The sequence below is a fragment of the Acinonyx jubatus genome, chromosome E4 (genome assembly GCF_027475565.1).
Source record: "Acinonyx jubatus isolate Ajub_Pintada_27869175 chromosome E4, VMU_Ajub_asm_v1.0, whole genome shotgun sequence".
Lineage (NCBI taxonomy): Eukaryota > Metazoa > Chordata > Mammalia > Carnivora > Felidae > Acinonyx > Acinonyx jubatus.
In genome coordinates, this window is record NC_069395.1 from 4,104,034 (window position 1) to 4,131,577 (window position 27,544).

The 27,544-nt window shown below is 43.8% G+C and overlaps 1 protein-coding gene and 1 pseudogene across 1 annotated transcript; one reads left to right on the plus strand and one right to left on the minus strand.

The window, feature by feature from the left end:
- Positions 1–27,544, minus strand: part of LOC128312952 (olfactory receptor 10J4-like) — a 133,797-nt pseudogene that overhangs the window by 24,542 nt on the left and 81,711 nt on the right.
- Positions 2,065–27,509, plus strand: LOC106987112 (olfactory receptor 10J1-like). The gene is made up of 2 exons (XM_053208878.1): positions 2,065–2,875; positions 26,536–27,509. Exons 1-2 carry the CDS (start codon positions 2,371–2,373, stop codon positions 27,480–27,482), a joined length of 1,452 nt encoding a protein of 483 aa, XP_053064853.1. The 5' UTR covers positions 2,065–2,370; the 3' UTR covers positions 27,483–27,509.

Sequence of the window (27,544 nt, forward strand, 5' to 3'; positions counted from 1 at the left end):
TCTAGGAATTCATAGATTTCTGATGAATTGGAATCTTCAAAATCTTAGATCTTCCAACTCATCAGTGGGGCCCATTGTTCCATTACTTCAGTTCTCTTTAGTGTTCCTCATTAAGGTTTTGTAATTTTCTTGGTGAAGGCCTTTATTCCTATGTACTTGATATTTTTAAGCTATTATAAATGATAGCCTCTTCAAATTTAATTTGCTATCAGTTTGTTCAAGTACAGAAATTCAATGGATTTCTATAAATTTTGTACCAGAAAGCTTGCTAAACTCTCTTAATAATGTTTAATTTATCAGTAGGTTCTTTTGGATTTTCTGTGTGTACAAGCCCATCATCTGTAAAGAGTTTCTTCCTTCTCAATCCTTATATCTTTAATTTCTTTTTCGTGGCTTACTGGGTTGGCTAGGACGTACAGCTCAATGTTGAAGGAGGTGGATAAAGCAGTCACCCTTATCTCATTCCCAATCTCACAGAGAATCCTTTAGTATCTCACCACGAAGTGTATGTTGGCTGAACTTCTGTACACATGCTTTACCAACTTAAAGAAAATCTTTTATTCTTAGTTGGTTCAGGGTTCTTCTTATAAGTAGACACTCAATTTTAAAAATGCTTTTTTGGCAGCAATTGAAATAATCAAATGACTTTTCCCCTTTAAACAGTTTGAGGAAATACATTATTGGATCATTTTAATGTTAAACAGATTTTGCATTCTGAAACAAAACCAACTTGGTCATGTACCCATTGTATACATTGCTGGATTTGGCTTGATAATAATTGCTTAAGAGTTTTACACCAAGATCCGTGAGATCGGCCTGTTAAATTTGTCGTCAGGATAATTCCAGCTTTGTAGAAGGAGGTAAGGAGGACTTCTCCTTTACTACCTAACATGGAAATCTGTATCGTATTGAAATCAGCTTATCCTGTAATGTTTCATAGCACTTACTGGTAAATTTACCTTGTCCTAGAGATTTGTTTATAGATTTTTTTTCACTGCTCTGTTTTTAATTTTTTTATGTTTATTTATTTTTGAGACACAGAGAGAGACAGAGTGTGAGCAGGGGAGGAGCAGAGAGAGGAAGACACAGAATCCGAAGCAGGCTCCAGGCTCTGAGCTGTGAGCAAAGAGCCCGACGCGGGGCTTGAACCCACAAACCGTGAGAGCGTGACCTGAGCCGAAGTCGGATGCTTAACCGACTGAGCCACCCAGGGGCCCCATTACTGTCTTTATTTCTTAAAAACGTTTTCAGGTTTTCTACTTCTTGATTCAAAGTTGATAATTTTTTTAGAAATGTATCCATTTCATTGAAGTTTAGAAATATATTGAGATAAAGTTGTTCATAATATTACCGTTCATCTTTCTGTGTCTGAAGATTCTGTAACGGTGTCCCTTCATTTATTCATAATCCAGTTTATGTCTTCATTTGTTTTTCTTGATCAGATTTTCACTAGGAGTTTACCTAAAGTTTACCTTTGTAGATCTTCTATATTTTATCATTAACATCTGTTTCATCATTATTCATTTTTTTTTTTATTTTTGGAAAAAGTGTGCACACAAGCAGGGGAGACGGGCAGAGGGCGAAGGGGAGGGAGGGGGGAGAGAAGGGGAGGGGGGGGAGAGAGAGAGAGAGCGAGAGAATGAATGAATATGAGCATCTCAAGCAGGCTCCATGCTCAACGCATCTGGGGCTCAGACTCACAAACCATGAGATCATGACCGGAGCCAAAATCCAGAGTCAGACACTCATCCGAATGAGCCACCCAGGCGCCTGTTTTTTCCCTCCTACTCTGTTATTTTTATAACTTCTCAGGATGAGTTCTCATCAATTTTCAGTTTTAAAAAAATAAGCATTTTCAATGATAAACTTTCTTCTGATAACATTCTGAATGCACAGTGCACGTTCTGCTACATGGTTCTTCCATTACTATTTAATTCTAAATATTTCCTAACTTCCATTTTAAGTTCCTCTTTGAACAATAGATTTCCAAACATTTCCAATTTTTCAAGCTTTTTTGTGTGTCTATCTCATAGTCTCTAACTTAATCACACTGTCCCCTGAGAATGTGGTCAACGTTTTAAGAAAATCTAGACCAACTTCATGGGCCATCCACAGGGTCAGGTGTCCTTGCAAAGAATGCTTTCCCTCAAACTTTCAAATACTGTTGCTCAGATTTTTGATATCTTTACTTCAGTTCTAGGACCGAGTCTTCCATGTCCCTGGGAAAGGCGGTTGATTCATGAAGTTTCGAACCTGTTTTGAGCTACTGAATCTTCGCTCTTGACAGTGTGCTCACCAGGGGACGTGGTGGTCTTTGGCGCAAAGGGATAGTGTCAACCTTCTCTTTACCCTTCTCATCTGACGTCCTCAATGAAGACAGCCAATCACACAGAGGTGAGGGGGTTTGTTTTCCAAGGTTTCTCCAACTTCCGAGAACATCAACTCATACTGTTTGCCGTGTTTCTAACCCTGTACCTCTTAACTCTGGCCGGCAATGTCATCATCGTGACTATTATCCGTGTTGACCACCACCTCCACACCCCCATGTACTTCTTTCTAAGTGTTCTCTCCACATCAGAGACGTGCTATTCCCTGGTCATCATCCCACGCATGCTTTCCGGCCTCGTGGGTCTGAGCCAGTCCATCTCCCTGGTGGGCTGTGGGACTCAGCTCTTTTTCTTCCTTGGCTTTGCCATCACCAACTGCCTCCTGCTAGCAGTCATGGGGTTTGATCGCTACGTGGCCATCTGCAACCGACTTCGTTACTCAATCGTCATGAGTTGGAGGGCCTGTACCATTCTGGCGTCCTCGGTCTGTGCCTCGGGGTTCTTGCTCTCTCTGGTTCAGGCTGTGGCCATTTTCCGACTGCCTTTCTGTAACTCACTGATTGAGCACTTCTTGTGTGATGTTCGACCTGTGTTGGATTTAGCCTGTGTTACTCCAATCGTTAATGATATCTTGACCTTAACTATAAGCCTCTTGGCCATCACAGCCCCTGCCACTTTCCTCCTTATCTCCTACGTCCTCATCATCTCCACCATCCTCAAGATTGCCTCAGCTGAGGGCCGGAAGAAAGCCTTTGCCACTTGCTCCTCCCACCTCACGGTGGTCATTATCCACTATGGCTGTGCTTCTATTGCCTACTTCAAGCCCAAGTCAGAGAACACCAAGGATCAGGACCAGTTAATCTCAGTGACCTACACTGTGATAACACCATTGCTGAACCCTGTTGTGTACAGTCTGAGAAACAAAGAAGTCCAGGATGCTCTGAGGAGAGAGGTGGGGAGGAAATCCCTTCCCTAAGATGAAATCTCTACCCAAATAGGCATGCGTATCTTCCGCATGGGAAGCTTATAGGTAATGTTACGCGGCCACGGCTTCAAGTGATTGGCGAAATCTCACTCCTCGCAGCCAGGCCAGAGCAAAAGTGAGGCTGGGGCCGGCTTCTAATAATTGATTCTTACTTCCTCAACCTCTTTGTTAACATAACAAAAACATAAGTCACTCTGCAGGCCTGTGAACAGATGCCCATTGGCCCTATTCCAGGAGAGAACTACAAGGTCAGAGCGTGATCTAGTGTGCATCTCAAAAGCTTCCATTTAAAATGACCAGTCCACTCCCCTGAAGTATAAACCACTTTAAAATCACACTTGACTGAACCTTCTTTTAACATAAACTGGATGCTTGAACCAGTGGTTATTAAAATGCAGACTGGGCCAAAAACTAATCGCCTTGTGTTTTAAGAAGATAAGGGAAGCAAAAAGAGAGATATCTTTCAGGAAATGGGTTTGGGATGAGCTAGAAACCTTCTAGAGAGAAGGTTTTCTAGCAACACCCTGCAAGTTTCCTGTAACTCACATGTGGGGCTTCAAGGGAAGGGAAATTGGGGGTGGAGGAGAAGGGAATTTACGCACAGGGGACTCCTAACCACGTGTGAGAGTCGTGAAGCTCTGGCCAGAGAAACAGCGCACATGACTGGGTCTGACCCTGTGCTTCCTCTGGCTGAACACAAGCTACACAAAGAAGTCCTTGTGGGGCTGACAGCAATGCCCCGCCCCCCTCCATGGACGGGATGACCAAGGGGCTCAGAAGAAGAGCAGACAGATGGCTCAGGGAGCAGACTGCTCAAAGAATGCTGTGAAATTGAGTAAGAAGAAAGACAAATGAGAGGCAGATCCAAATGGGAGCTTCCAGTGAGAGGAGAGTAAGAGAAAGCAGAGGGACCAGGGGACGGTCAGGGCAGGGGGCAGGAATTCAGAAAACGTCCTTCACATTGGGTCTTGAGCCCTTCACAAGCCCAGTCACAAAGGCAAGGAAAGAAAGCTCAGTGAAAATATGAAAAAGGGTCAACAAAATATCTTTCTGATATATTAGGTTAATATTATTACTCCTGGAAAGCTAAAAAAAAAAAAAAAGTCAACAGTAAAGGATTTTTGACATGAAACTTCCATAAAAACAAAGCAACTGAGTTCGACGTGTAATAATAAAAGACTATTCACCATTATTCACTTCAAAAATATATAAAACAATGAGGGTGAACTTCAGACTCAACTTGTGAGACGAAATAGGTGTTGAATAACACGGTGATTAGCAGTTGTAATTGCTGAGCAAGTCAAAGTTACTCTCCTGAGCTATTTGTAAAGAGACACAATAAACACATGAGTACACAGTATTCTCGTTGCAAAATGTTTTTGAAATGCAGAAATATCAAAATGTGTTAATTGATTATGAATTTAAACCCAACGCATGCGGGTGCATAAACACCTAACTTTTAGAAGTTCTACAATTCAATCTATTTGGTCATTCTGAGCTCCCAATCGGACAGATAAAAGAAAAGGCCTCGAGTCCTTTCCATGCACACTGGGGCAATTTAGCGAATAAGTCACTTTATGAGTAAACATAATTGAATTCAATTCCTGCTCCCCCCTTTTTCCCCATTCTCCTCGGGGCGAATCAGTCAAGTTCTGCTCAAGGCTTCTAGTCTCCTTACCACAGAGGAGGGAACTATAGTCCACGGTCACTTCTAACTGCTCCGCGTTGGATCCTATGAAGATACATGACCCCCAGTGGCCATCTTTGGTGGTATCTATTTTTTTTTTAAGTTTATTTCTTTAGAGAGATGGGGTGGAGGGAGAGGCAGAGAGAGAAAATCCCAAGCAGGCTCCGTGCTCACCAGAGAGCCTGACATGGGGCTCAGTCTCACAACCATCAGATCATGACCTGAGCCGAAATCAAGAGTCAGACGCTCAACCGACTGAGCCACCCAGGTGCCCCAGGTGCCATCTACTGAGAGGACCCTGGTCTCGTGCTCTTTAACCAATGTGGTCCGTGCACCTCACCTTCCTTATGACTACTCTAGGGCCCCTGGACCTCCCTCAGCCCCTCCTTGAAGGCATCTAGGCACTCAGCTGTGCCCCTGACCCTGTAATGAAGAGGTTGATATTCAGAACCATGATTTGTAAGCTAAAAGAGGCTTTCCTCTCTAGAAAAGTTTGCTGAAGTTAAAAACTTTCGGCTTTTAAGACAAATGCTTTAGTTAAGAGTTTAAAAAAGATCTTTTTGAAATTCAATGGACTTTTTTTTTTTCCTGGGTTCTTTCAGGTTTACCCTGGGGTGAATGAAACTCCTGTGAAATGAAGAATGGGAAATGCAAAAACAAGGCAGGATTTTTATTCTGTCGCATTTATGTGTTTATTCCGTGTGTCCACAACATTAATTATGATGGATTTTTTTTCAACGTTTTATTTACCAGAGCTAGTTATTTGCCATTCTTCTTTAGAATTTTTTTTTTTTTTGGATGTTTTGCTTCGCATAAGTCTTAGAAGCAGTCTGTTCAATTTATAACCCACCCTCCCCCGCCCCAAAGGCACACAGCATTCTCCACACGGTTAAACACACACAAGCAAATCACACCCCAGCACTATTTTACAGGAATCCTACCACATTTATAATTTATGGAAAATTGACATCTTAATGATCTTGAGTCTCCGTATTCAAAAACATAGCGTTACTCTCCATTGGCTCAAGTCTCCTTTGGAACTTTAACATTTTTCTCTATTTTTTTCCTAAAACTTCTATAGTACTATGTTTTACATTTAAATGATCTCTTTTTGAGTTAAAGTTTATTTATTTTGAGAGAGAACTTTAACATTTTTCTCTATTTTTTTCCTAAAACTTCTATAGTTTTATGTTTTACATTTAGATGATCTGTTTTGAGTTAGTTTTAAGTTTATTTTCGGGGGGGGGGGGGAAGGGGCAGAGAGAGAATCTCAAGCAGGCTTTGCACCATCAGCACCGAGCCTGATGGAGGGCTCGATTCCACCAAGTGTGAGATCATCTGAGCTGAAATCAAGAGTCTGCTTCTTAACCAACCGAGCCATCCAGACACCCTGAGTTAGTTTTGTTTCAAGTTTAAGGTTGAGGTCAAAGTTTGATTTTTGCTTGCAGATAACTACTTACTCCAGGCCAATCTTTAAAAGCAATCATCTGGGGCACCTGGTGGCTCAGTTGGTGAGGCATCCGACTTTGGCTCAGGTCAGGTCATGATCTCACGGTTCGTGGGTTCAAGCCCCGCGTTGGGCTCTGTGCTGACAGCTCAGAGCCTGGAGCCTGCTTCAGATTCTGTGTCTCCCTCTCCCTCTGACCCTCCCCCCCGCCTCAAGAATAAACATTAAAAAAATAAATAAAGGCAATCAGGCTCCACTGAACTGAATGTTCACATTTGTCAAAAGTCCGTTGAGCATATTTCTGTGGATCAGTTTCTGGGTTTCTTTCTGTTGCAGTCAGTGTCTATGCTTTCCAATACTGTACTGTCCTGGTTAATGCAGCTTTAGAGCAAGTCTCAATATTGAGTCAAGTGAGTCCTCTTATCCCTTGTCAGGAATGTTTTAATTACTCTAAGTCTTATGTATTTCTGTATCAATTTTAGAACAAGCTTGTCTATGTCTATGAAGCACGTCGTTGGGATGTCATAGGAATTGTATCAAATCTATAGATCAAGTTAAAGAGAACTGACATCTTTATGATGTGGAATCTTCCAGTCCATGGACACAGTAGGTCTCTCCATTTATTTAAGTCTTCTTTGATTTCCTTTATCACCATTTTGTAGCTTTCAGCATGCAAATTTTACACACATTCTACACCTGAGCATTTCATTTTCTTAGGAGAAATGGTAAATGATATCGTGCTTTTAATTTTGGTTTCCATACATTCAGTGTTAGTTTACAGAAATGTGTTGATATCGTGTGTTATGACCTTGCTTAAGTCACTAATTTTAGGAATTTTGGGGGTGGGGTTTGGTAGACTCTCTGGGTCTTTCTATATAGACGATTAGGTCATCTGTATAAATGAGGACGGTTTTATTTCTTCCTTTCTGATCCGTATGCCTTTTCTTTTTCCTGCCATATTGCACTGGCTAGAACTTCCATTACTATGTTAAATAAGAGTGGTGAAAGCAGACATCCTTGCCTTATTCCTAATGTTGTGGGGCTGAAAGGGGGAAACCATTCAGTTTTTCACCACTGAGTACAGGTTTTTCAGATATGCTTTTTGTCACATTGAGGTAATTTCCCTCTATTCTTGCAAAGAATTTTTGTCATGAGTGCTGGATTTTATCAAGTGTTTCTTTGTAGTTGATGTCATTATATGATCATTCTTCTCTCATCTGTTAATCTGGTGGATACCATTGTTTGATTTGTGACCATTGATCTAGCTTTGCATTCCTAAAATAAATCCCAACTTGGCCACGGAGTGTAATTCTTTTTATACATTGTTGTATTCAGTTTCCTCATATTTTGTTAGGGATTTCTGCATCTAAGTTCCTGAGGGATACTCATCAACAGTTTTATCTGTACAGCCTTTACGTGGTGTTATAACATGGTAAGAGTGGCCTCATAAATTATGAACTCCTAAAGTGAGTTGATCAGTGTTCTATCCTCTTCTGTTTTCTGGAAGAGATTGTTCATATTTGATATTGATTTTTCTTTCAATGTTTGGTAGAATTCTCCAGTGAGACCATCTAGGCCTGGAGATTTCTTGGAAGTTTTTAAACTATGAATTCAATTTCTTTAATGGCTCTAAGATGACTCAGATTATCCAACAGTTATAGGATTTTTCAGATTATCTGGCTGAGTCTTGGTAGCTTGGTTTTTTTTGAGGATCCACTTGATCAAGTGCACTTGATCCACTTCTGTCAAGTTGCTGGATTTAGAAACAAGGTTGCTCACAGTATTTCCATATCATCCTTTTAATAGCTGCAGAATGTGTAGTGATACCCTCATTTCATTCTTGATGTTGGTGACCTGTGTATTCTCGAGTTTTGTCAGTCTTTCTAGAGATTTATCAATTTTGTTGATTTTTCAGAGAACCCATTTTGTTACGTGGATTTTCTTCTGCTATTTTCCTATTGTTTTATTTCATTGACTTCTGCTCTTTACCATTTCTTTCTGCTTGCTTTGGGATTATTTTCTCTTCTTTTCTAGTTTCTTGAGGCAGGAACTTTAGATTACCAATCGGAGAAGTTCCTTCCTTTCTAATGTAAGCATTCAGTCTATGAATGTCCCCAGCAACACTGCTTTAGCCACATTCATGTACGACACATCCTACGTTGATTCTCACTCCTTTCTATGTATTCTTTTATTTCCTTTGAGATGTGGTCTTTGACCCATGGATTTGTTAGAAGCAGGATGCTTAATTTTTATGTTTTTAGAAAGTTTTCCTATTGTCCTTCTGTTACTCACTTTTGGTTTGCATCCTGAACATTTTGTTTATTATGTGAGAAGACTCGAGATCCCACTTAAGTCTTTTATTTTAGCAGGCAGTCGCCCATTTTAGGGTTAGCATGCAGGGCCTGGCCTACTTTTGTTGCCTGTGGTTCTAGTGATATTTGATTTTCAGAACATTTTCTGTTATTTGGTGTGTTTGGCTTATTTGGGGCTGTTGAGATGGCCCTCCCGGTGCTGCCTGAGGGTTACCAGGGGTTTCCCCAGGCTGGGCTGCTGGTGTGGAGGGGAGTCTGAGCCTTGGGGACAGAGGCTTCTCTAGGCAAGGGCTTGTTAGGGTCACACGCCCCTCACATGTGGGAATGGAGCGTCTCTTCTCCTAGTACTCCCCATGCCTATACTCTGTCTCTGGAGGATGGAGGGAAGCATCAGCCTCACAAGGTCAAAGAGGCTTCCAGAACTGGGTTTCTTGGTGGATCAGTAGCCCTAATGTTTTGGGTCAGGGAGGGGAGCTACAGGCCCTGCAGGGAGAGAACACACTTTCCCTGGCTACTTATTAGTGGGTGGTGGTGCTAGGCCCGCCAACTGTTGTGGGAGGGACTCCTCTTTGACCCAGGATAGGAAAAGAGCCAGGTCGATGGGCAGGAAACACAGGGGCCAAGGTGACCTTATGTTGGGATGGGGAAGGTTAAGATTTCCTGCCACTGTGCTGTTTCTGTAGGCCTGAGGTCCAAAACACGTCTGGCTTCCTCTCACCGTCTCTCAGAGTTCTCCTTTGGTTGCCTCTTGGGTTATTTCCAGGGGCTATAGTTGTACTTAAGAAGAGAAATGAATCTATACCATTTTATCTGTACCAGAAATTTGTTTTTCTATAGATTTTGCACATTTCTGTTTATTCTTTGACATTTCTTATAATTTTGCAATTGGAAATAGCTTTTCTTCCATTATATTATTAATTGGCTTTTATTCCCGTGTAGCTAGGAAAATGATAAACCTGAACCCAGAGTCCTTGTGGAATAATTTTAATGTATGTAATAATTTTTCAGTGAATTCTCCTGGGTTATTTTACAAGTATTCTATTATATTACCTGGGAAATACAATTCTACCTCTTCCTTTCCAGTTTTTATACCTTTTCACTCTTTCTCTTGATGTAATATTGTTGGTCAGTACACAACAATAATGGAGTTAAACAGTAATGGTTATGGTGACCATTTTGTCTCTCTTTTTTTTTAAATTTTAATGTTTATTTATTATTGACAAACAGAGAGAGACAAAGCATGAGCATGGGAGGGGCAGAGAGAAGAGGAGACACAGAGTCCAAAGTAAGCTCCAGGCTCTGAGCCATCAGCACAGAGCCCGATGCGGGGCTCAAACCCACAGACCGCGAGATCACGACCTGAGCCGAAGTTGGATGCTTAACGGACTGAGCCATCCAGGCGCCCCACTGTCTTGTTTTATTTAATGGGAGTGTTTCTCATTTTTATGTTACAGAATTATTCATCTATCCTATTTAATTGGCTATTTTAAATGAAGAATGGTTGTTACATTCTATTGGATATCCTTTCCAGCATCTAGAGAAGGAGGCATATAATTTTCCTCTTTTTATTTATATGGTTTATGGTTTATTAAATTTATTAATAGATTGAAACATCCAGAATGCTTGTATTACTGGTATTATAATAGGGAACATACTGAATACTTACCATGTGTCAGGTACTTTCCTAAGGATGTTTGCTAATTAATTTCATTCTCAAAATAACCTTGGGACGTAGACACCATTATTACCCCCGCTTTATAGGTACGAATGTTATATAAACTTTGGTGAAAAGGAAACTGAGGCGCCTAGAGGTTAAACAACAGGGCGAAGATTACGTAGTCCATAAGTGAGGAAGCGCGTTTTTGAATCCCAAGAGTTTTGGATCCAGTGGTTTTCCCATTGATCACATGCAATATGGCTGTGACGCATTGCCACAGGATACTATTATTTTAATCTGGTACTGGTTGCTCTTTATTTACTTTAGTGAAATCCGTATTTTCTGTCTACTTGCATGTGTACAGCAGGCAGCCCCAAGATGGGCTACTTTGTCACATAGGCTATTTTGAGCAATCAAAACCCAGCAGCTTCAGGAGAAGCTCTTTACCTCCCCCTCGATTGTATGCCAGTACCAGAAAGAGCACTATTAACAGAGATTCCTGCTACCTAAGAAACTTCTGTGCATAACAGGGCACCTTTGTTTTCCAAACACCTGCTCTCACCTTCCCACTAACCATCTTCTTCCCCTTTGTATCCTCAGACCCCACCCTCCTCCTGAGCTCACATTGTTGCCTGTCTTTGAAATTCCGGGACTGTGTGGCTTCTCCACACATTTGCTATTAAATTGGGTTTTCTTCTGTTAATCTGCCTCATCAATCTGATTCTTAGTCCAGCTAGAAAAACCTTCAAGGGTAGAATAAATTCGTCTTCCCCAACACGTGTGTGTGTGTGTGTGTGTGTGTGTGTGTGTGTGTGTGTGTGTATCCGTCCAGTGTATGTGTGATAATCAAATCAGGCTTTGTTTTCAATGCTATGCCCATCATAAAACAATTTGAAGGGCTCCCTCTTTTTCTAGCCTTCCCACCTTTTTAAAAGACTGGTGTGGTTATTTATTCCTTAAAGTTTTGGTAGAATTATCCTCTGACTTCACACCACATGATTTTATAGCCTAGCATTTATCTGGAGCTGGGACTCTTGTTGTGAAGGGAAAGGTTTCTGACCACTCCCTCTACAACGTTTTCTAAAGAAAAGGTCGCTTTAGATTAGTTCTTGTTGCGTTATGCTGATAGCTATGAAGAATAAGGGGAAATCCCAAATTTATAATTCCAGCTGTGGTCTTTCCCGGATCCAAGCTAGTCTAACTGGCTGCCTACTTTTGCCACTTCCATTTAGAGGTGTAGGATTATTCCAGATAAAACACATCCAAAATTAGTATCCATTCCCCAAACTAGCCAATGATACCTTCTCTACCCAGTTGCTTGATCCAAAACCCAGTGAGCCTATCTTGAATCCTATCTTTTCCTTCCTCCTCCTCCCCAGAATGGCATTGGTCAGCACATTTTTATGCAAAAGAAGAAAAAGACAAGATCCTGCTAGCACCGCAGGGTGTTAAACCAAACAAGGTTGTAAGGAGAAAATATTCATGAGGACACACAATCTCCCAACTCTCCTTAACCCATAGCTTTGGCTGTGCACAAGTGGGCTGGGTGTACCACGGGAATGACACACTTATAAAAAAGGGGAAACAGGGACTATCTAAGTGATTATCCAACAGCAGGAGCTCCCAGGGGGAAACAGCCCTGTTACAAAGAAGGGCAGCATCGAGAACTTGGCAGCTGGCGTCGGCCTCTCCTTCCACTGAAATTTCTCAGACCTGCTGTGTCAGCTCTTTGCCAAACTACTGAAAGGAGAGAGAAAATGAGCCTTTGGGGCCATCTAGACTGGGATCTCCTGACGAGCTTTGTCAGCCCTATCTACAAAACACGACGCGAATTTATCCGTTTCCTCCCATCTCCACCGAAACTACTCTGATCCAGGAAGAGTCTCTCACGATGCACTCTCCTTGTTTATTCTGGTGCTTTTCCATTCCATTCTCTACCAAATAGCAAAGTGATCTTCTAAAAATGAAAATCCGATGACACCCTTCCCCTCATTAAACTATCCAACAGATCCCCATTGCACCCGGAATAAAATCCACCTTCCTCCTGATGGCCCAGGAAGCTCCGCCTGTCCTTGCCGCCCGTGCTTTAAGAAGGGCGTCATCTCTTCTTGCGAACCCCCCTGCTACTCCAACATCTATCAACACGGCAGGTTTGTTCCCTGAGGACCTTTACACCTACCATTCCTTCAGTCTAGAGTGCAGGTTCTCCACGTTCTCGTTTGTTCTTTCTCCATCAGTCAGGCCTCCGGCGAGACGAGCTCATGTGCTCCTTCCCTGACCACTTCATTTATCATCAAGCACACCAGTGACATTCTCCAGGAGCTCTTTTATGGTCCTTCTAGCACTCATCGCTAGCTATCTGACACAAAATAAGAAGGTTGGCTATAAGGGCGGGAAAACTATACACCAGGCAAAATACTAAATAGAAGAGAGCGGAAAGCACAAATGAAAACAAACAGGCTGTAAACACAGCTCCTGCTGTCGCGGAGCGTATACTTCAAGAGGATCGTAGCTGACTTCAAAAGCGGGTAGGTGATCTGTATCATTTTGGTACGTAGCAAGTGTCTAAAGATAAAGCGAAAAAGGACAAAAGACATGGAATGAAGGCATGAGCCAACCGTAGGAGGACCTGGGGGAAGAGCACTCCAGGCTGAGGTCAGAGCCAAGGGTCCGAGGAGGGTTAGCTGTGGCATTAACAAACAGGCCAGCACAGCTGGAGACAATGAGCAGGATGACGGGGGAGAGTCACACTGTGGTCTCACAAGCTATGGCAGGGACTCTGAATGGGATGGATAGTCAGTCACTGCAGGAACATCTAAGCAAGCGACGACTTGATGTGGTTTATGTATTAAAATCTTTATTCTGGGGGCACCTGGGTGGCTCCGTCAGGTGAGCGTCCGTCTTCGGCTCAGGTCATGATCCCGCAGTCCGTGAGTTCGAGCCCCGCGTCGGGCTCTGTGCTGATGGCTCACAGTCTGGAGCCTGCTTCCGATTCTGCGTCTCCCTCTCTCACTGCCACTGCCCAAATCATGCTCTCTCTCTCTCAAAAATAAATAAAACTTGAAAAAAAAAATCTTTATTCTGGCTGCGTGGAAAATCAACTCCCAGAGCCAGAGGGGAAACAAGGAGAAACCAGTCAGGACCTTGTTGCTAGGCCCATGTTACAGGTGATGGCGGCTTGGAACAAGGTGTGCCTTTGCATGAGGAGTTGGCCGGTTCAGCCGGGGGCACATTCTATTCAAGAGGTCAAGTGGACATCCAAGCAGGGATAATGGACTGACTGTTGAACATACAGCTTCACATCCTGAAAAGCAGTATGGAGTAGAGATTTAATTCGGAAAGTGTTTAAACTTTCCAAGGATAGGTGAGGATAAACATAAGAGGTGAGGATAAACACAAGAGTGGTCTGGGGCTGAATCTTGAGGTGAGCTAACACCAAGAGACTGAGGAAAAGAGGAAAGAGAAGGAACAGTGGGGGAACAAAAACAAAGTGAAAAGTACCAACACTCAGGGCATGTCCTGGAAATTGCATGAAAACCGGTTTCCAAGAAAGAGAAGTCACATATTTGGGTCAAATGCTGCCAACATGCCCAGTAGGGTGAGTTACAATTAATTGACCATTAGACTTGGCAAAATGGGGTGATTAGTCCCAATGGAAAACAAAATCTGTATTGGTAGCATATAATGGTGAAAAAGCCAATTTAGTGGGAATTAGAGGATAGAGAAACTGAAGACAATGCAATTCCTTCCAAGAGTTTTGGTAAGAAGGGGAGCACATAAATGGGCCTGTAGCTGGAAAAGGATGTGGGATCAAAGAAGGTTGTGTCTGTTTTCATTCTTTTAGCGCAACGGGAATTAGAACACAGAAGTCTGTAAATGAAAGTGAGCTAGTACAAACCTGACGAGTCAAAGGAGACAGGGGAGGACCGTGGAGCCAAGGTCCTGAGTGAAGATGAGGGGCTGTGACACGGGCATCCAGCCAGGGGGGCGTGCAGTGGCCCCCAGGGGGAGCGTGTGCTCGGCTCCCAATCAGAGCACAGGCACACACAGCGGGCGAACGTGGTGATGGGAATATATACCAGGCCTCACTGTCAGTGCGGAGCCTGATACGGGCTCGATCCTACAAACTGTGAGATTATGGCCCGAACTAAAATCCAGAGTCAGATGCCTGACTAAGCCACCCAGGCGCCCCCATTCATTTATTTTAAATTCTAGGTAACAGACAATGTAGCATTGGTTTCAGGAGTAGAATTCAGTTTATCCCTTACACACAACACACAGTGCTCGTCCCAACAAGGGCCCTCCTTAATGTCCATCATCCATCTAGCCCATCCCCCGTCTGCCTCCCTCCATCAAATCATCTGCGGAAAACAAGGATAAGGAAGAACCTCCAGAAGTTGGAGGACCGGAGATCGTGCGCATGGTAGGTGGGAAATATAGCACGTTGCTCACCAACATCAATACCCCACTTACTGTGAAATGTCATGTAATTTAAGTAAGAGCAGTAAAGCGGTTCGGGTCACCAATTCTGATATGTGTGTGTGGGGGGTTGGTTTCCCCACACCCCTGAGCCATTTTCCAACACCAGCTGAGTGTCCTACGATTCAACTCAATTCTGACTCTACCACCTGGAGTCAGCATCAGATCCCACAGGTAGAAGGGTTCAGTCCTACCGGATGAACCCCTCCTTCCTTCAGATGCCAATCGCAAGCCCAGGTTGTCACCTGGCCACCTATAAATCAGAGGTCCCCGCGACCCCTTCCTTGGGTTCTGTTAATTTGCTAGAGTCGCTCTCAAAACTCAGGAAACCGGTTTATTGACTAGACTACAAATCTAGTACAAAGGATGTTAAAGAATACAAGTCATCAGTCAGATGAAGAGAGGCATAGGTCAAGGTCCTGAGCAAAGAAGTTTCTGTCCTCGTGAATTTGGGGCCCCGCACAGGGGCACATGGATATACTCTCATTCCCTAACCTGGAAACACTCTGAACCCCGTTCTTCTGAGTTTTTATGGAGGTTTCATTACACAGGCACAATTGATTAACGCATTGACCATTGGTGACTCAAACAATCTCCAGGAACTCTCCCCTCCTGAGAGGCCATGGGGATTGAACATTCCAGAGAGGTCATGGGGATTGAACGTTCCAAGTGTCTAATCACACGGCTGGTTCCCCTGTTCTTGTTTCCGGCCACCTAGCCCCTATCCTCAGGTATTTTCCAAAACTCGCCTCGTTAACATAAACCCAGCTGTGGTTGAAAGGGGCTCGCTATGATTACTGAGACAGTCATCTCACCCTTTGGCTCTGATGCCCAAGGACAAGAGACCAGGTATTACTTTAATATTGCAAAAGATGTCTCCATTGCTCTAACTGCTCAAGGATTTGGAGGATTTGGGGAGCTGTGAGCCAGGAAGCCTGGAGGAAGACCAAATACGTATGAGAAATGAACTTGGGTGATCTCAGTGACCAAATATGTTCGTTCAAATCACAGTATTGCAACCAGTTACCAGCGTCACCAGCAAGACCCCAAAACCTGACTTTTACCACCCACCTGCATGTGCTCACCAACCTCTGTCCCACATTTCCCTTAAGCTCTTCTCTCCAGCTCATCTTTTGACTCAGGCAAAAGACTGGCTGGGGATCGCATCTGGGGGTGGTGGAAATCCAAACTACCCTTCAAGCAGTGACGACTGCCCTCGTGAGGAGCCCCAGACCAGTTTGAGCTCAACAGCCAACTCAAACCTGCGCAGATGGACTGCGCAGGGACACACGGAGAGAACTTTACCTCATTTTAATGCTAAAATCCCCACCCAAGGAGGAGCACACGCCTCATTAACAAACAGGGGTGTTTTCCTTAGGTGCATTCACGACCTTATGCACACCTCTACATACTGGGACAAGGATCCCCTTTCTAAATGTTCATCCTAATCCTACATAAAAGGACCCCATTCACCCTCGCTTGGGGCGGAGGCGTGGTTTTGCAAGTTATTCCCTGAGATGGCCTTATTTGTTGCAAATAAAGTTCCCTTTGTGTGACACCTCGGGTGTGGTTTCTATGTGTGACTTACCAGGGAGCAAACGCATGCTAATTGCGTGACAATAGTAACATATTTTTCACCAGTGAAGTTCAGCTGCCCAGGTGCTCTCCACAAGCAACATTTGATTCAACCAAAGCTGGTATTATGCCAGGTAAAACAGGGGCAAGTGAATTAAAGGTAAATGCAAAGCAACAAGGAAAATGATAGTCTGTGGAATCTTAACAGGGGAGGGAGGAAAGAAAAAAAAGCCAGGGCAGTCTCAGGGCAGGAGCCCCTGAGAACGATACAAACACCCGCAGGTATAGAGTGTAGGACTTTATAAACTGAGAAATTTTTGGATTAGGGTGCCAGGGAGAATGAGCCGGAAAGATAAGTGATAAAAACAATAGCTCTTTAGAAGATATAATGGAAGTAGCCCACTTCTAAATGAAACAAAACACAGCAAATACATGGGAATAGAAAATGGGCATTTTCCATATGGAGAAGATTTTAAACCTCTGTGAAACACATAAAAGCATGTCTTTTTAAATCCCACTTTGGATAGACAGGCTCCGTGTTGTAAAAACTAAGGATGTTTCTTCTCCTTAAATTTCTATGAATACAAATAAGAAATCGATAAAAGCACCATTAATTGTTAAATGTGCGAATAACTAGAAAAACTCCAAAGAAGAATGGTGGGGGTTGGGATCAGCGTATAGTAGCATCACAGAGTAACGATGCAAGATGTTTTTCTTATTTAATAGATGACATAGGGGCAGAAGGTTTTCCCTCTTCTAAGTTCTTTGGTTGGCCTAATAATTGATATAAAATTGATATGAAACAGGTTAATGGGAGGGAAAAAAAGTTTAACAACATGCATACCTCCTGTATGCATCGGAGAAACACCCAGGAAAACTAAGTACTCCCCCCAAATAAATGAAGCCATCATCTCAAATACCTTTTTCAGCCTAAGACAGAAGAATATGTGGGGGAGGAGGGGGGGGGGGATAGTGGGAGATGACCATGAAAAGCACAGCCAATAAGGCTAAGGTTGTGATGCAGATCTGATGAGACTTTAAACAGATTGAGTCATTCCCCTCTTCCTGGTACAGTGAGGGAGACACCCTTACAAATGGACTTTTCCCTTATAAATGCAAATGTCTTTTACAAAAGGGCAAATTCTACTCAGTTTCCACCTACGTGTGCTGTTAAAAATAACCAGTTTTAAATAATCCCTTGGGGTGCCTGAGTGGTTCAGTTGCTTAAGCGTAGACCTCAGGTCATGATCTCAAAACTCTGGGTTCGAGCCCGAGTCGGGCTCTGTGCTGATGGCTCGGAGCCTGGAGCCTGCTTCAGGTTCTGTGTCTGCCTCTGTCTCTGCCCCTCCCCTGCTCACATTCTGTCTCTCTCTCAAAAATAAATAAACATTAAAAAAATTTTTTTAATAATCCCCATGCCCGAGAGACATTTTGGGATGGCAAATTTTGCTCCCCCTTTAATGGTGTTGAGACAATGCCTAGTTATTGGGAATAATAAAAGGTATATCTGATTTAAGAAATATTTCTAAATTTGTTTCTTAAAACCAATTAAATTCCAGATGAATCAAATACTGAAACATAAAAAGTATAAATGAAAATAGGGATACTTAAAAAAACAATCTTGTAGTCAGGGAGGCCCTGATCCACACATAAATATAATACTAATAAAATTTCAAACCCGTAAGCTCAGTAAAAATGATAAATGGAAGAAAACTATCTACAACATGTATGATAGAAGGCATATTTCCCTATTATAGAACTCATTATAAAAAAATGACAATACGATACAAAAAACTGAGCAAGATACGTCAATGGACGTTCACAGCCAAGGAAGTACACATAACTAACGGGCATATGAAAAGATACTCAGCCTCATTCATAATTAGAGAAATAAAAATTCAAAGAAAAAAAATAAAACAGCATTTTTACCTATCATCTTGCCAAACGCTGAAGAAAAATTGGTCAATGCCCACAGTTGATGGAAATGTGGGTAAGAAAGCATTCTCAGTTACGCCAAATGTATACAAATGTCCTACCTTGGCTTCAGTTTAGCAATAGTTATTAAGTCCTTAAATGCACATATCACTGACCAAAGAATTTTACTTTCAGGAGGGTAGCCTGTAGATATGCTCCCAGAAGTGCACAATTATATATGAAGAGTGATTCTCTAGAATATGCCTAAAAACCCACAAACAGCTGAACTATCCAATGATATAGGATAGGTTAAATAAATTACGCTATGTTCTTATTCTACAATTCGCAGTTGTTCAAATGAATGCGATAAATCTTCATATACTGATTTGTAAAAGCATCTCAAATGTATTGTTATACGAAAAAGCAAGTTTATAACAGTACACAGAATACAGTCCATTTGTATTACAAAAGCACACGCTCAGATAAATGTATAGAACATTTCTAAATTCCATTTAGTAGGTTTGGTTTTTGACGTGGCACAGGTTAGCAATTTAGAAACAACTTTCTATGTATATTAGACCAGCAAATGTGCAAATATATTGAGAATATGAACCAGGTTTCTTATTGCTGGAGACAGGAGTTATAAATATGGAAAGGGGCAACATCAGAATATACTCTGAGACAGTTTGAATTGCAGATACCGTCGTGAAATCATCGATTTTAAGATGTAGATGTTAATCCGCAGACACCAACACACATCCCACTTTCTAGTTGTTTTTCCCCACTGAGAGTCTAAGACTAATTACAAGCAATGACAATTCCAGATCTCGGTTTCTAATACGATCCGCCACCAAAGGGTATCAGAGCTCCCTGCAGAAACGGCTGGTTCGAGGGCCAGCGCCGGGGAAGTACGAGAGAAGTACGAGAGGGCCGGTGTGTAAAAAAGTTACGAATGGATAATGGAGACATGTCAGAGGAACAGGGGAGCCAGATGACAGCAGCTCCCACTGACCAATTCGGTGACGATGTAAACATCAAAATAACATTAGAGTATCTAACGTTACCAAATGGAATCTACACGATCTAAATCTAGTTGTATGTAAATAGATCCCTTCCTTACGTAGAATGCCAATCTACAGCAAGGATGATGGAGTTAGAAACGCAACAATGGATCCTAAAACTGGAGAGCGAGAATTTGATGAGAGACAAGGTATTCATCTCAACAGATCACCCTTCGAGAAAGAGAAAATACTGACTTTACAACAGAGAACTCTGGTGGAGACCGCCTTGAACGAGAGATTACAGGTCACGCCACTAATATCAGGACAAACTGACCACACGTGACTCCCAGTACGATGCACGGAGAACAACACAGCATCACTTTTTTTAATGAATATAATTTATTGCCAAATTGGCATCCATACAATACTCGGTGCGCATCCCAACAAGTGCCCTCCTCCATGCCCATCACCCACTTTCCCCTCTCCCCCCCTACCCCATCAACCTTCCCCCCATTAACCCTCAGTTTGTTCTCAGTATCCAAGAGTCTCTTATGGTTTGCCTTCCTCCCTCTCTGTTTGTAACTATTTTTTCCCCCTTCCTTTCCTCCATGGTCTTCTGTTAAGTTTCTCAAGTTCCACATATGAGTGAAAACATATGATATCTGTCTCTGAGTTATTTCATTCAGAATACCCTCCAGTTCCATCCAAGTTGCTGCAAATGGCATGATTTCATTCTTCCTCATTATACAGCGTCACTTTTGTGATATTCTTGTGGAAAACTCATCATCTGAATATAATCATGAAGATTAAACCAGGGGATAAATTAAAAAGAGAAAGAATTCCAAAAGAACTGGAGGTGAATGTGAGGGAAAAAACTAGAATTTCTACCCCTCCTCAAGTAAACCCAAACTAAGAGACATTTTGCAAAACACTTGGCCTGTAGTTTTCAAAAGTGTCAAGTCTGAGAAACACAAAGAAAACCAAGGTGCTGTTTCAGATAAAAGGCATTAAAGGAAGAGGCGGACAAAAAGCAATGGGTAATCTTGGATGGGACCCTAGGCTGCAAAGACGCTTAGCTGTAAAGGACATTATTGAGACAACCAGCGTAACTTACAATGAGTTGCGGATTAGGTAACGCTATTACCGTATTTGATGCCATATATGCGCATGTCTCTCTCTCTGGACATATACACCGATTCTCAGTAACTACACAGTGGTTATACAAGGGAATGCTCCCTGTCTTGCAGAGGACACACGAAAATATTTAAAATGCTGTGAGACAATGGCTTCAACATACTCTCAAGCGATTTGGAAGAAAATTATAGAAGCAGAGGAGGAAGGAAAAAATTGATGAAGTGGGGCGAAATCGAAATAATTGGGTATCCGGATACAAGATGTTTAACAGTTTTTGTTCTTACAACTTTTCTGTCCGTTTGAAATTGTGTCTCCGAAAAAGGGTTTTATTTTTTTTTATTTTTATTTTTTTTTATATATGAAATTTATTGTCGAATTGGTTTCCATACAACACCCAGTGCTCATCCAAAAAGGTGCCCTCCTCAATACCCATCACCCACCCTCCCCTCCCTCCCTCCCCCCATCAACCCTCAGTTTGTTCTCCGTTTGTAAGAGTCTCTTATGCTTTGGCTCTCTCTCCCTCTCTAACCTCTTTGTTTTTCCCTTCCCCTCCCCAATGGGTTTCTGTTAAGTTTCTCAGGATCCACATAAGAGTGAAAACATATGGTATCTGTCTTTCTCTGTATGGCTTATTTCACTTAGCATCACACTCTCCAGTTCCATCCACGTTGCTACAAAAGGCCATATTTCATTCTTTCTCATTCCCACGTAGTACTCCATTGTGTATATAAACCACAATTTCTTTATCCATTCATCAGTTGATGGACATTTAGGCTCTTTCCATAATTTGGCTATTATTGAGAGTGCTGCTGTAAACATTGGGGTACAAGTGCCCCTATGCATCAGCACTCCTGTATCTGAAAAAAGGTTTTCAAAAACATGACAAAATTATTTTCTTTACGGAGATCTGTGCGGGAAAGGGTTAGCTCGGGAGGCCTTGGGTTGCTCAAACCCTGGATATTCCCAAGAAAGGCTCATCTTGAGGACTGGCTGGTGGCCAGCTCCTGGGAAAGGAGTTCCGAGCCTCTGAATTACGCGGTTTGATAAGCGTTTTATATGTCGAGGCCTTGCGTTAAATCCCTGTCTGATGAGATAACTTATGTTAACAATGTGCTTTATGCTGAACCCCTGCTCTTGGTAACACAGGTGTTGTGTGACCACGTGACTGACCCCTAACAAAAACCCTTGACACCAAGATTCAGGTGAGATTCCCGGGATGATGTCACTTCACACTTATCACGCACTGGTGGTGGGAAATTCACACATGTCTGTGGGACTCGGTCGGGAGAGGACACTTCACAAGCTGAAGCCGATTCTCTCCGGGACTTTGCTCCGGCCCCTTCCCCCGCTGTTGATTCACATGCACACCCTCCCACTGCGATAAACCATAACCATGACTACAACAGCTTTTCGGCATGATCCGACGGAATCATCTAGCTCCATGGTGGTCTTGAAGATGTCCGACAAAAGGTTAAAGACATTTAAATATATGGAGAGATAGCCTATATCAATTCACCCCTCATATTTGAATTCGATGCAGTTCCAAACCCCACCTAAAATGGAAAGGCAACTGTGCAACCACTTAAAAATAAAGAGGCGTTGATCTCTCTGATAACTAAGATTTATTTTATTTTTCATTTTTTTCTTTTTTTTTTTAACGTGTATTTATTTTTGAGACAGAGAGAGACACAGCACGAATGGGGGAGGGTCAGAGAGAGAGGGAGACACAGAATCTGAAACAGGCTCCAGGCTCTGAGCTGTCAGCACAGAGCCCGATGCGGGGCTCGAACTCACCACGAGATCATGACCTGAGCCGAAGTCGGACACGTAACTGACTGAGCCACCCAGGCGCCCCTAAGATTTATTTTAAAGTTATCACTGTTAAGACAGTGTAATCTTGGTACAGGGGGTCAAACCGACCAGCGGAGCTGGAAAGAGAGTCCCTGAACTAACCCACACGTACATACGATTGTGAAATATGGCAGAGAGAATCGTGGGCCAGTGGAGAAAGGAGGCTTTTCAAACAAAGGTGCTAGGGTAATTGGTTACCCATTTAAAAAAAGAAATCTCAGAAAATTATATACAGAAGACCATTTTTATAAAGCTCAGAAATAGATACAACACATTGCTTAAACCCATATATATGCAATAAAGGTATGAAATAAACGAAAATAAACACAAAATTAGAAAGGAGTCATGGCTGGGGGAAGGGGGTCAAGAGAAATGCGTGAGAACAGCCGAGGGTTGAGTGACGAGTTCCCAGATGTGATGCCCCACAATTTGCGTGCTTCAAACATAGCGTTAAGTATAAAGTGTATTACAAGTGATAAATATATAGGGGCACCTGCGTGGCTTAGTCAGTCGAGTGTCCAACTTCGGCTCGGGTCATGATCCCACGGCTCGTGGGTTCAAGCCCCACGTCGGGCTCTGTGCTGACAGCTTGAAGCCTGCATCCTGCTTCCGATTCTGTGTCTCCCTCTCTCTCTGCCCCTCCCCTGCTCACGCTTGTGCTTGCTCTCTCAAGAATAAATAAACATTAAAAAAGATTTGAATATAAGCCCTTCATTTTTGCTGAGTGTAGAAAACTCCACTTGGAAGAGTGCCATCAGGACCTGGCCACGGGACAGATAAGGGAATCTCTGTTAGATTAATTAAACACAGAGGCCACGGGCTGGCTGGCTGGACCACCGTGGCGCCTCCAGAAACGAACCCAAATCTGAGCCTGTAAACGCCTCACAGTTACAAAATCAAAATACTAAGGATAACCAGTCACAAAGGGCCAAGTAGGCTTCAAGCTGCAGCCACTCAATGCTCCCCGTGTTTCCACCTCTTCTCTAGAAAAGTCTCCCCGGGTTCCTGCTGGTTGGGCACTCTTAACCACTTCCCATTTGTCATTGCCAGACTTGATTTTTGCTCAAATAAGCTTCATGTTTTCAATACGTCGCGGTTTATCTTTTAACAATATAAAAGAGAAAAATAGAATAAGACACTCTCGGTAGAAAAAGTGCACGGAATTGGGGCAGGGAAAGCGGCGAGGAGCTGGGCTCAGGAGGCCCAGCGTGTCTGACTGTCTGCCTGGGTCCCTGAGGCTGAAATCCCGGCTCGCATTTGTTTGGATGCTTGCAGTGGGTCTCCTGGCCTTCTAGAAAGGTCCGTTGAGCTTTACTCTCCCACTTCTGAACCTCACAGGACAACAAATATAGTCATATTTGACTGTTTTGGTTCCAGAAAAGGAAAGGAAAAAAGAAAAGCAACAACAACAAAAAAAAAACCCCAGCTTCTAATACCGAGCAGGGCTCTTGACTACAGGGAGAATTGTGCAGTTTCCTGGAATCCAAGCAGCGGCTCTTAGCTCGAGCTCACTGGGGCTTTGTAACCATGGTTTTTCAAGGCCCAACCGTATAAAAATAGAATATTTATTTAAAAAATGAAGCCTGACAAATAAGCCACTGCTGTCTCTACTCCCAAAGTGCCGCAGCACAGACCCAGGTGATGCGGGAAATGAGCCCCACACAAAACGAGGTCCCCGGCCGCTGGCTGTTGGCTTCCTTCCAGCCCCGGTGTGGCTTTCACGGGTGCCCAGGGGAGGGCACCCAGAAACCTCAAGAGATGGTCCTCAGAGAGCCTTTCTTGGTTAAAAGCTCCTCCTCCAGCTGGAGGGGATGTCTAGTATCCAAGGAGCCCCTGTGACCTTCCTTCCCCTGCCATCCCTGGACTGGCCCTAGTGCAGGTGGAAGGACCACACTGTCTTTGCTTCATGACCTTGACTTGTGAATACTTGTGACCAATGGGACACATCTCTGACCTCTACTTTCATTTTTCTGTTGAGCCACAGGTTTGCAGGAAGAAAAGTAAGTGAGATTTCAAAAAAGACTTCCACGGTTTACAAAGGGCCATGATTGTCGTTAGAGGGTTAAATTACACTAAAAAGGGTCCTGGTGTCTACGAATATCTGTCACTTTCAAAGATGCCTTGCTAACCCTAAGGAATCCTGGCTTCCCAGGATTAAAGCGTACCTTGGCCAATAAAGAACGGAGGCTGCCACTTATCAGCTATGATTCCTTGGCTACGTTCTATTAACAGATCATAATCCAGAGACACTGTTGACAAAGCTTCATGGAGCAGGTTTAAGTTTCTTACCACGGTGCACACATCAATGCCAAACCACCTCCCTTGTCAAGAAATGGTCCGTGAGGGGCACCTGGGTGGCTCAGTCGGTGGAGCGTCCAAATTCGGCTCAGGTCATGAGCTCACAGTTTGTGGGTTCGAGCCCCACGTCGGGCTCTGTGCTGACAGCTCGGAGCCTGGAGCCTGCTTCGGGTTCTGTGTCTCCCTCTCCCTCTCGCTTTCTGCCCCTCCCCTGCTGTGCTCTGTCTCTCTCTCTCAAAAATAAATAAACATTAAAAAAAAATTTTTTTTTAAGAAGTGGTCTGTGAAACTGCACTGTTTTTTTGCAACCTCATGCCATTTTCTTTCGTAACATGCTTGCTCCAAGGGGTTCAAGGCGTAACTGTGTCAATCTCTTGTATCTTTTTGCAGATTTTCTTTATTAAAAATGGTGTGTTTCTGAGAAGTCGGTTAATGTTAAAAGTACTCGAAAAGCCTACCTTTGTTTTTTTACCCGACAGTAAACCATTTTGCGATGTGGGTGATTCGCTTTACTTCTGGCAAAAATGTACTTTTTAGGCAACTCCATCCAGTTTCCATTATCGAATTTATTTTTTTTATAGCCACTTGGTTACATAATTATATGTTGGTTGGTAATCGGGTAGAGCCTGTTGGATGAGCTGCACCACGGTGTATTTTCCAATTAAATGTTAGTAGTGTCATGCTTTCTCCTAGGCTTATAATCTCAGTGTTAAAATTTAGCCCAGTGCTGTAGCTGTTTGCTGATGTCACGCACACAGACAGCAGGGAAAAGGAGACGGTGTAAAAACATTTACTCCTCTTCTCTGAAGAAAACCTCACTGTGGTTTTCCTCACTCCAGCATTCTGCTTCCTCCCAGGCAATGTATCTGGTGGGGCAGGACCGGTAATGACCCTGGCCAGCAGATATTACGCCCCCATCGCAGTGGCCACACGGCTCCCTATTCTCAGAGACCATATAATCTCGCCCTGGTGGGGCAGGTCTACTTTGCAGTTTTGGGTAGCGGGAGGGACATTGGAGACAGGATCAGAAGCCATGGGCTCAGGCTGATAGGTGTCCCCGGGCAATTCCCGAAAGAGTTTCTGTATCTGAAGACAGCCAGTATTCCTTGTTCTCCCCGTTCCACCGGATGGGAATGAAATGAAAGGATGTAAATGTCTTTGGTGATCACAAATCCACTGTAAGGTGCTTTCCAGACAAAAGAGCCAGTAAACAGCTCTGTGCTACCTACCTGTGGAAGGAAGCGGAAGCCAGAGGGGGAGGTGGGGTGGAGAAGAAAGGAAAAGGTTTCACAGGTGTCACGGGCTTTGGGTAGCTTTGAAAAATGAGTAGTGCCTCGGGCAGAGGCCCGGAGGGCAAAGGTTGAGGGGGACGGGACCCGCAGAGCTGCGGCGTGGGGAGGGGACCACGGTGGCAGGTGATCCAGCCAAACCCTAGCAGCTCTGCTGGTGGCCGCAGACCCTGGAGCTCGGCAGGACACCACTGAGCCAGGATGTATTCGATAATTGTCTGAATTCTGACAGAAACGCTTACACTGGTAAGTATCCTGCTCATCTGAACAATTCTGTAACATCCCCATCGCTACACTCGGATCAAGATGATGAGACTGGTCTAAGAGATGCTAATTCCTTACCCGAGACAAGTGGGCACGTGTTAGAAGTAGGATATCTTTCCAGCAGTAAACTCGAAAAGCCACCTTCCTTCTCTTAGTGAGAAAATGACGTTCTTCCACTCTCTGTTCCCCCAAGGAATAAACATGAACGTGCATATCAATAAGCAAAGCCCGAGGCAGATTAACCACAAGACCTTGCCCAGCCTAGCTGACAGAAGTCACGCGTCTAGGTCCCTTACATGGTTTTCTCTTTCTTAGATCCCACATACGATTTGATGAAGACAGAGAATCACACTTGGGTGAGTGAGTTCACTTTCCAGGGCTTCTCCAGCTTCCACGAGCACCAGCTCAGCCTGTTTGTCGTGTTCCTTGCACTGTATGTCGTAACCCTGGCCGGCAACGTCGTCATCGTGACCATCATCAGTGTGGATCGTCACCTCCACACGCCCATGTACTTCTTCCTGAGCATGCTGTCCTCCTCAGAGACCGTATATACACTCGTCATTATACCCAAAATGCTCTGTAACCTTGTAGGCCTGGGTCAGCCCATCTCCTTGGCTGGCTGTGCCACCCAGATGTTCTTCTTCATCACCTTGGCCATCAACAACTGCTTCCTGCTCACGGCGATGGGGTACGACCGCTACGTGGCCATCTGCAACCCCTTGAGGTACACGGTCATCATGAACAAGAGGGTGTGTGTGCAGTCGGTGGGGGGCGCCTGCGGCATCGGGCTGATCGTGGCGACGACGCAAGTGACATCTGTGTTCAGGTTGCCTTTCTGTGCTACGAAGGTGGCCCACTTCTTCTGTGACATCCGACCTGTAATGAAGCTCTCCTGCGTCGACACCTCGGTCAACGAGACCCTGACCGTGATCATCAGCGTGCTGGTGATCCTGGTCCCCATGGGCCTGGTCTTCATCTCCTACGTCCTCATCGTCTCCACCATCCTCAAGATCCCCTCCGCCCGGGGCCGGAAGAAGGCCTTTGCCACCTGCGCCTCTCACCTCACGGTGGTCGTCGTCCACTACGGCTGTGCCTCCGTCGCCTACCTCAAGCCCAAGTCGGAGAACACCAGGGATCAGGACCAGCTGATCTCGGTGACCTACACCGTCATCACCCCCCTGCTGAACCCGGTGGTGTATACCCTGAGGAACAAGGAGGTCAAGGATGCTCTGCTCCGGGCCGCTGGCAGGAAGCTTTCCTGACAAGATGGGCCCACTTCAATGGAGGGTCTTATAAGATTTGCTAGAGAGGGAAAGCAGAGAAG

What these genes read in the sequence shown, in the direction of transcription:
- LOC106987112 (XM_053208878.1), top strand. Translation starts at nt 2,371, where the DNA reads ATGAAGACAGCCAATCACACAGAGGTGAGGGGGTTTGTTTTCCAAGGT. An exon ending in CATTTTCCGACTGCCTTTCT is followed by an intron (nt 2,876 to 26,535) that starts GTAACTCACTGA and finishes TCTCTTTCTTAG; the next exon opens with ATCCCACATACGATTTGATG.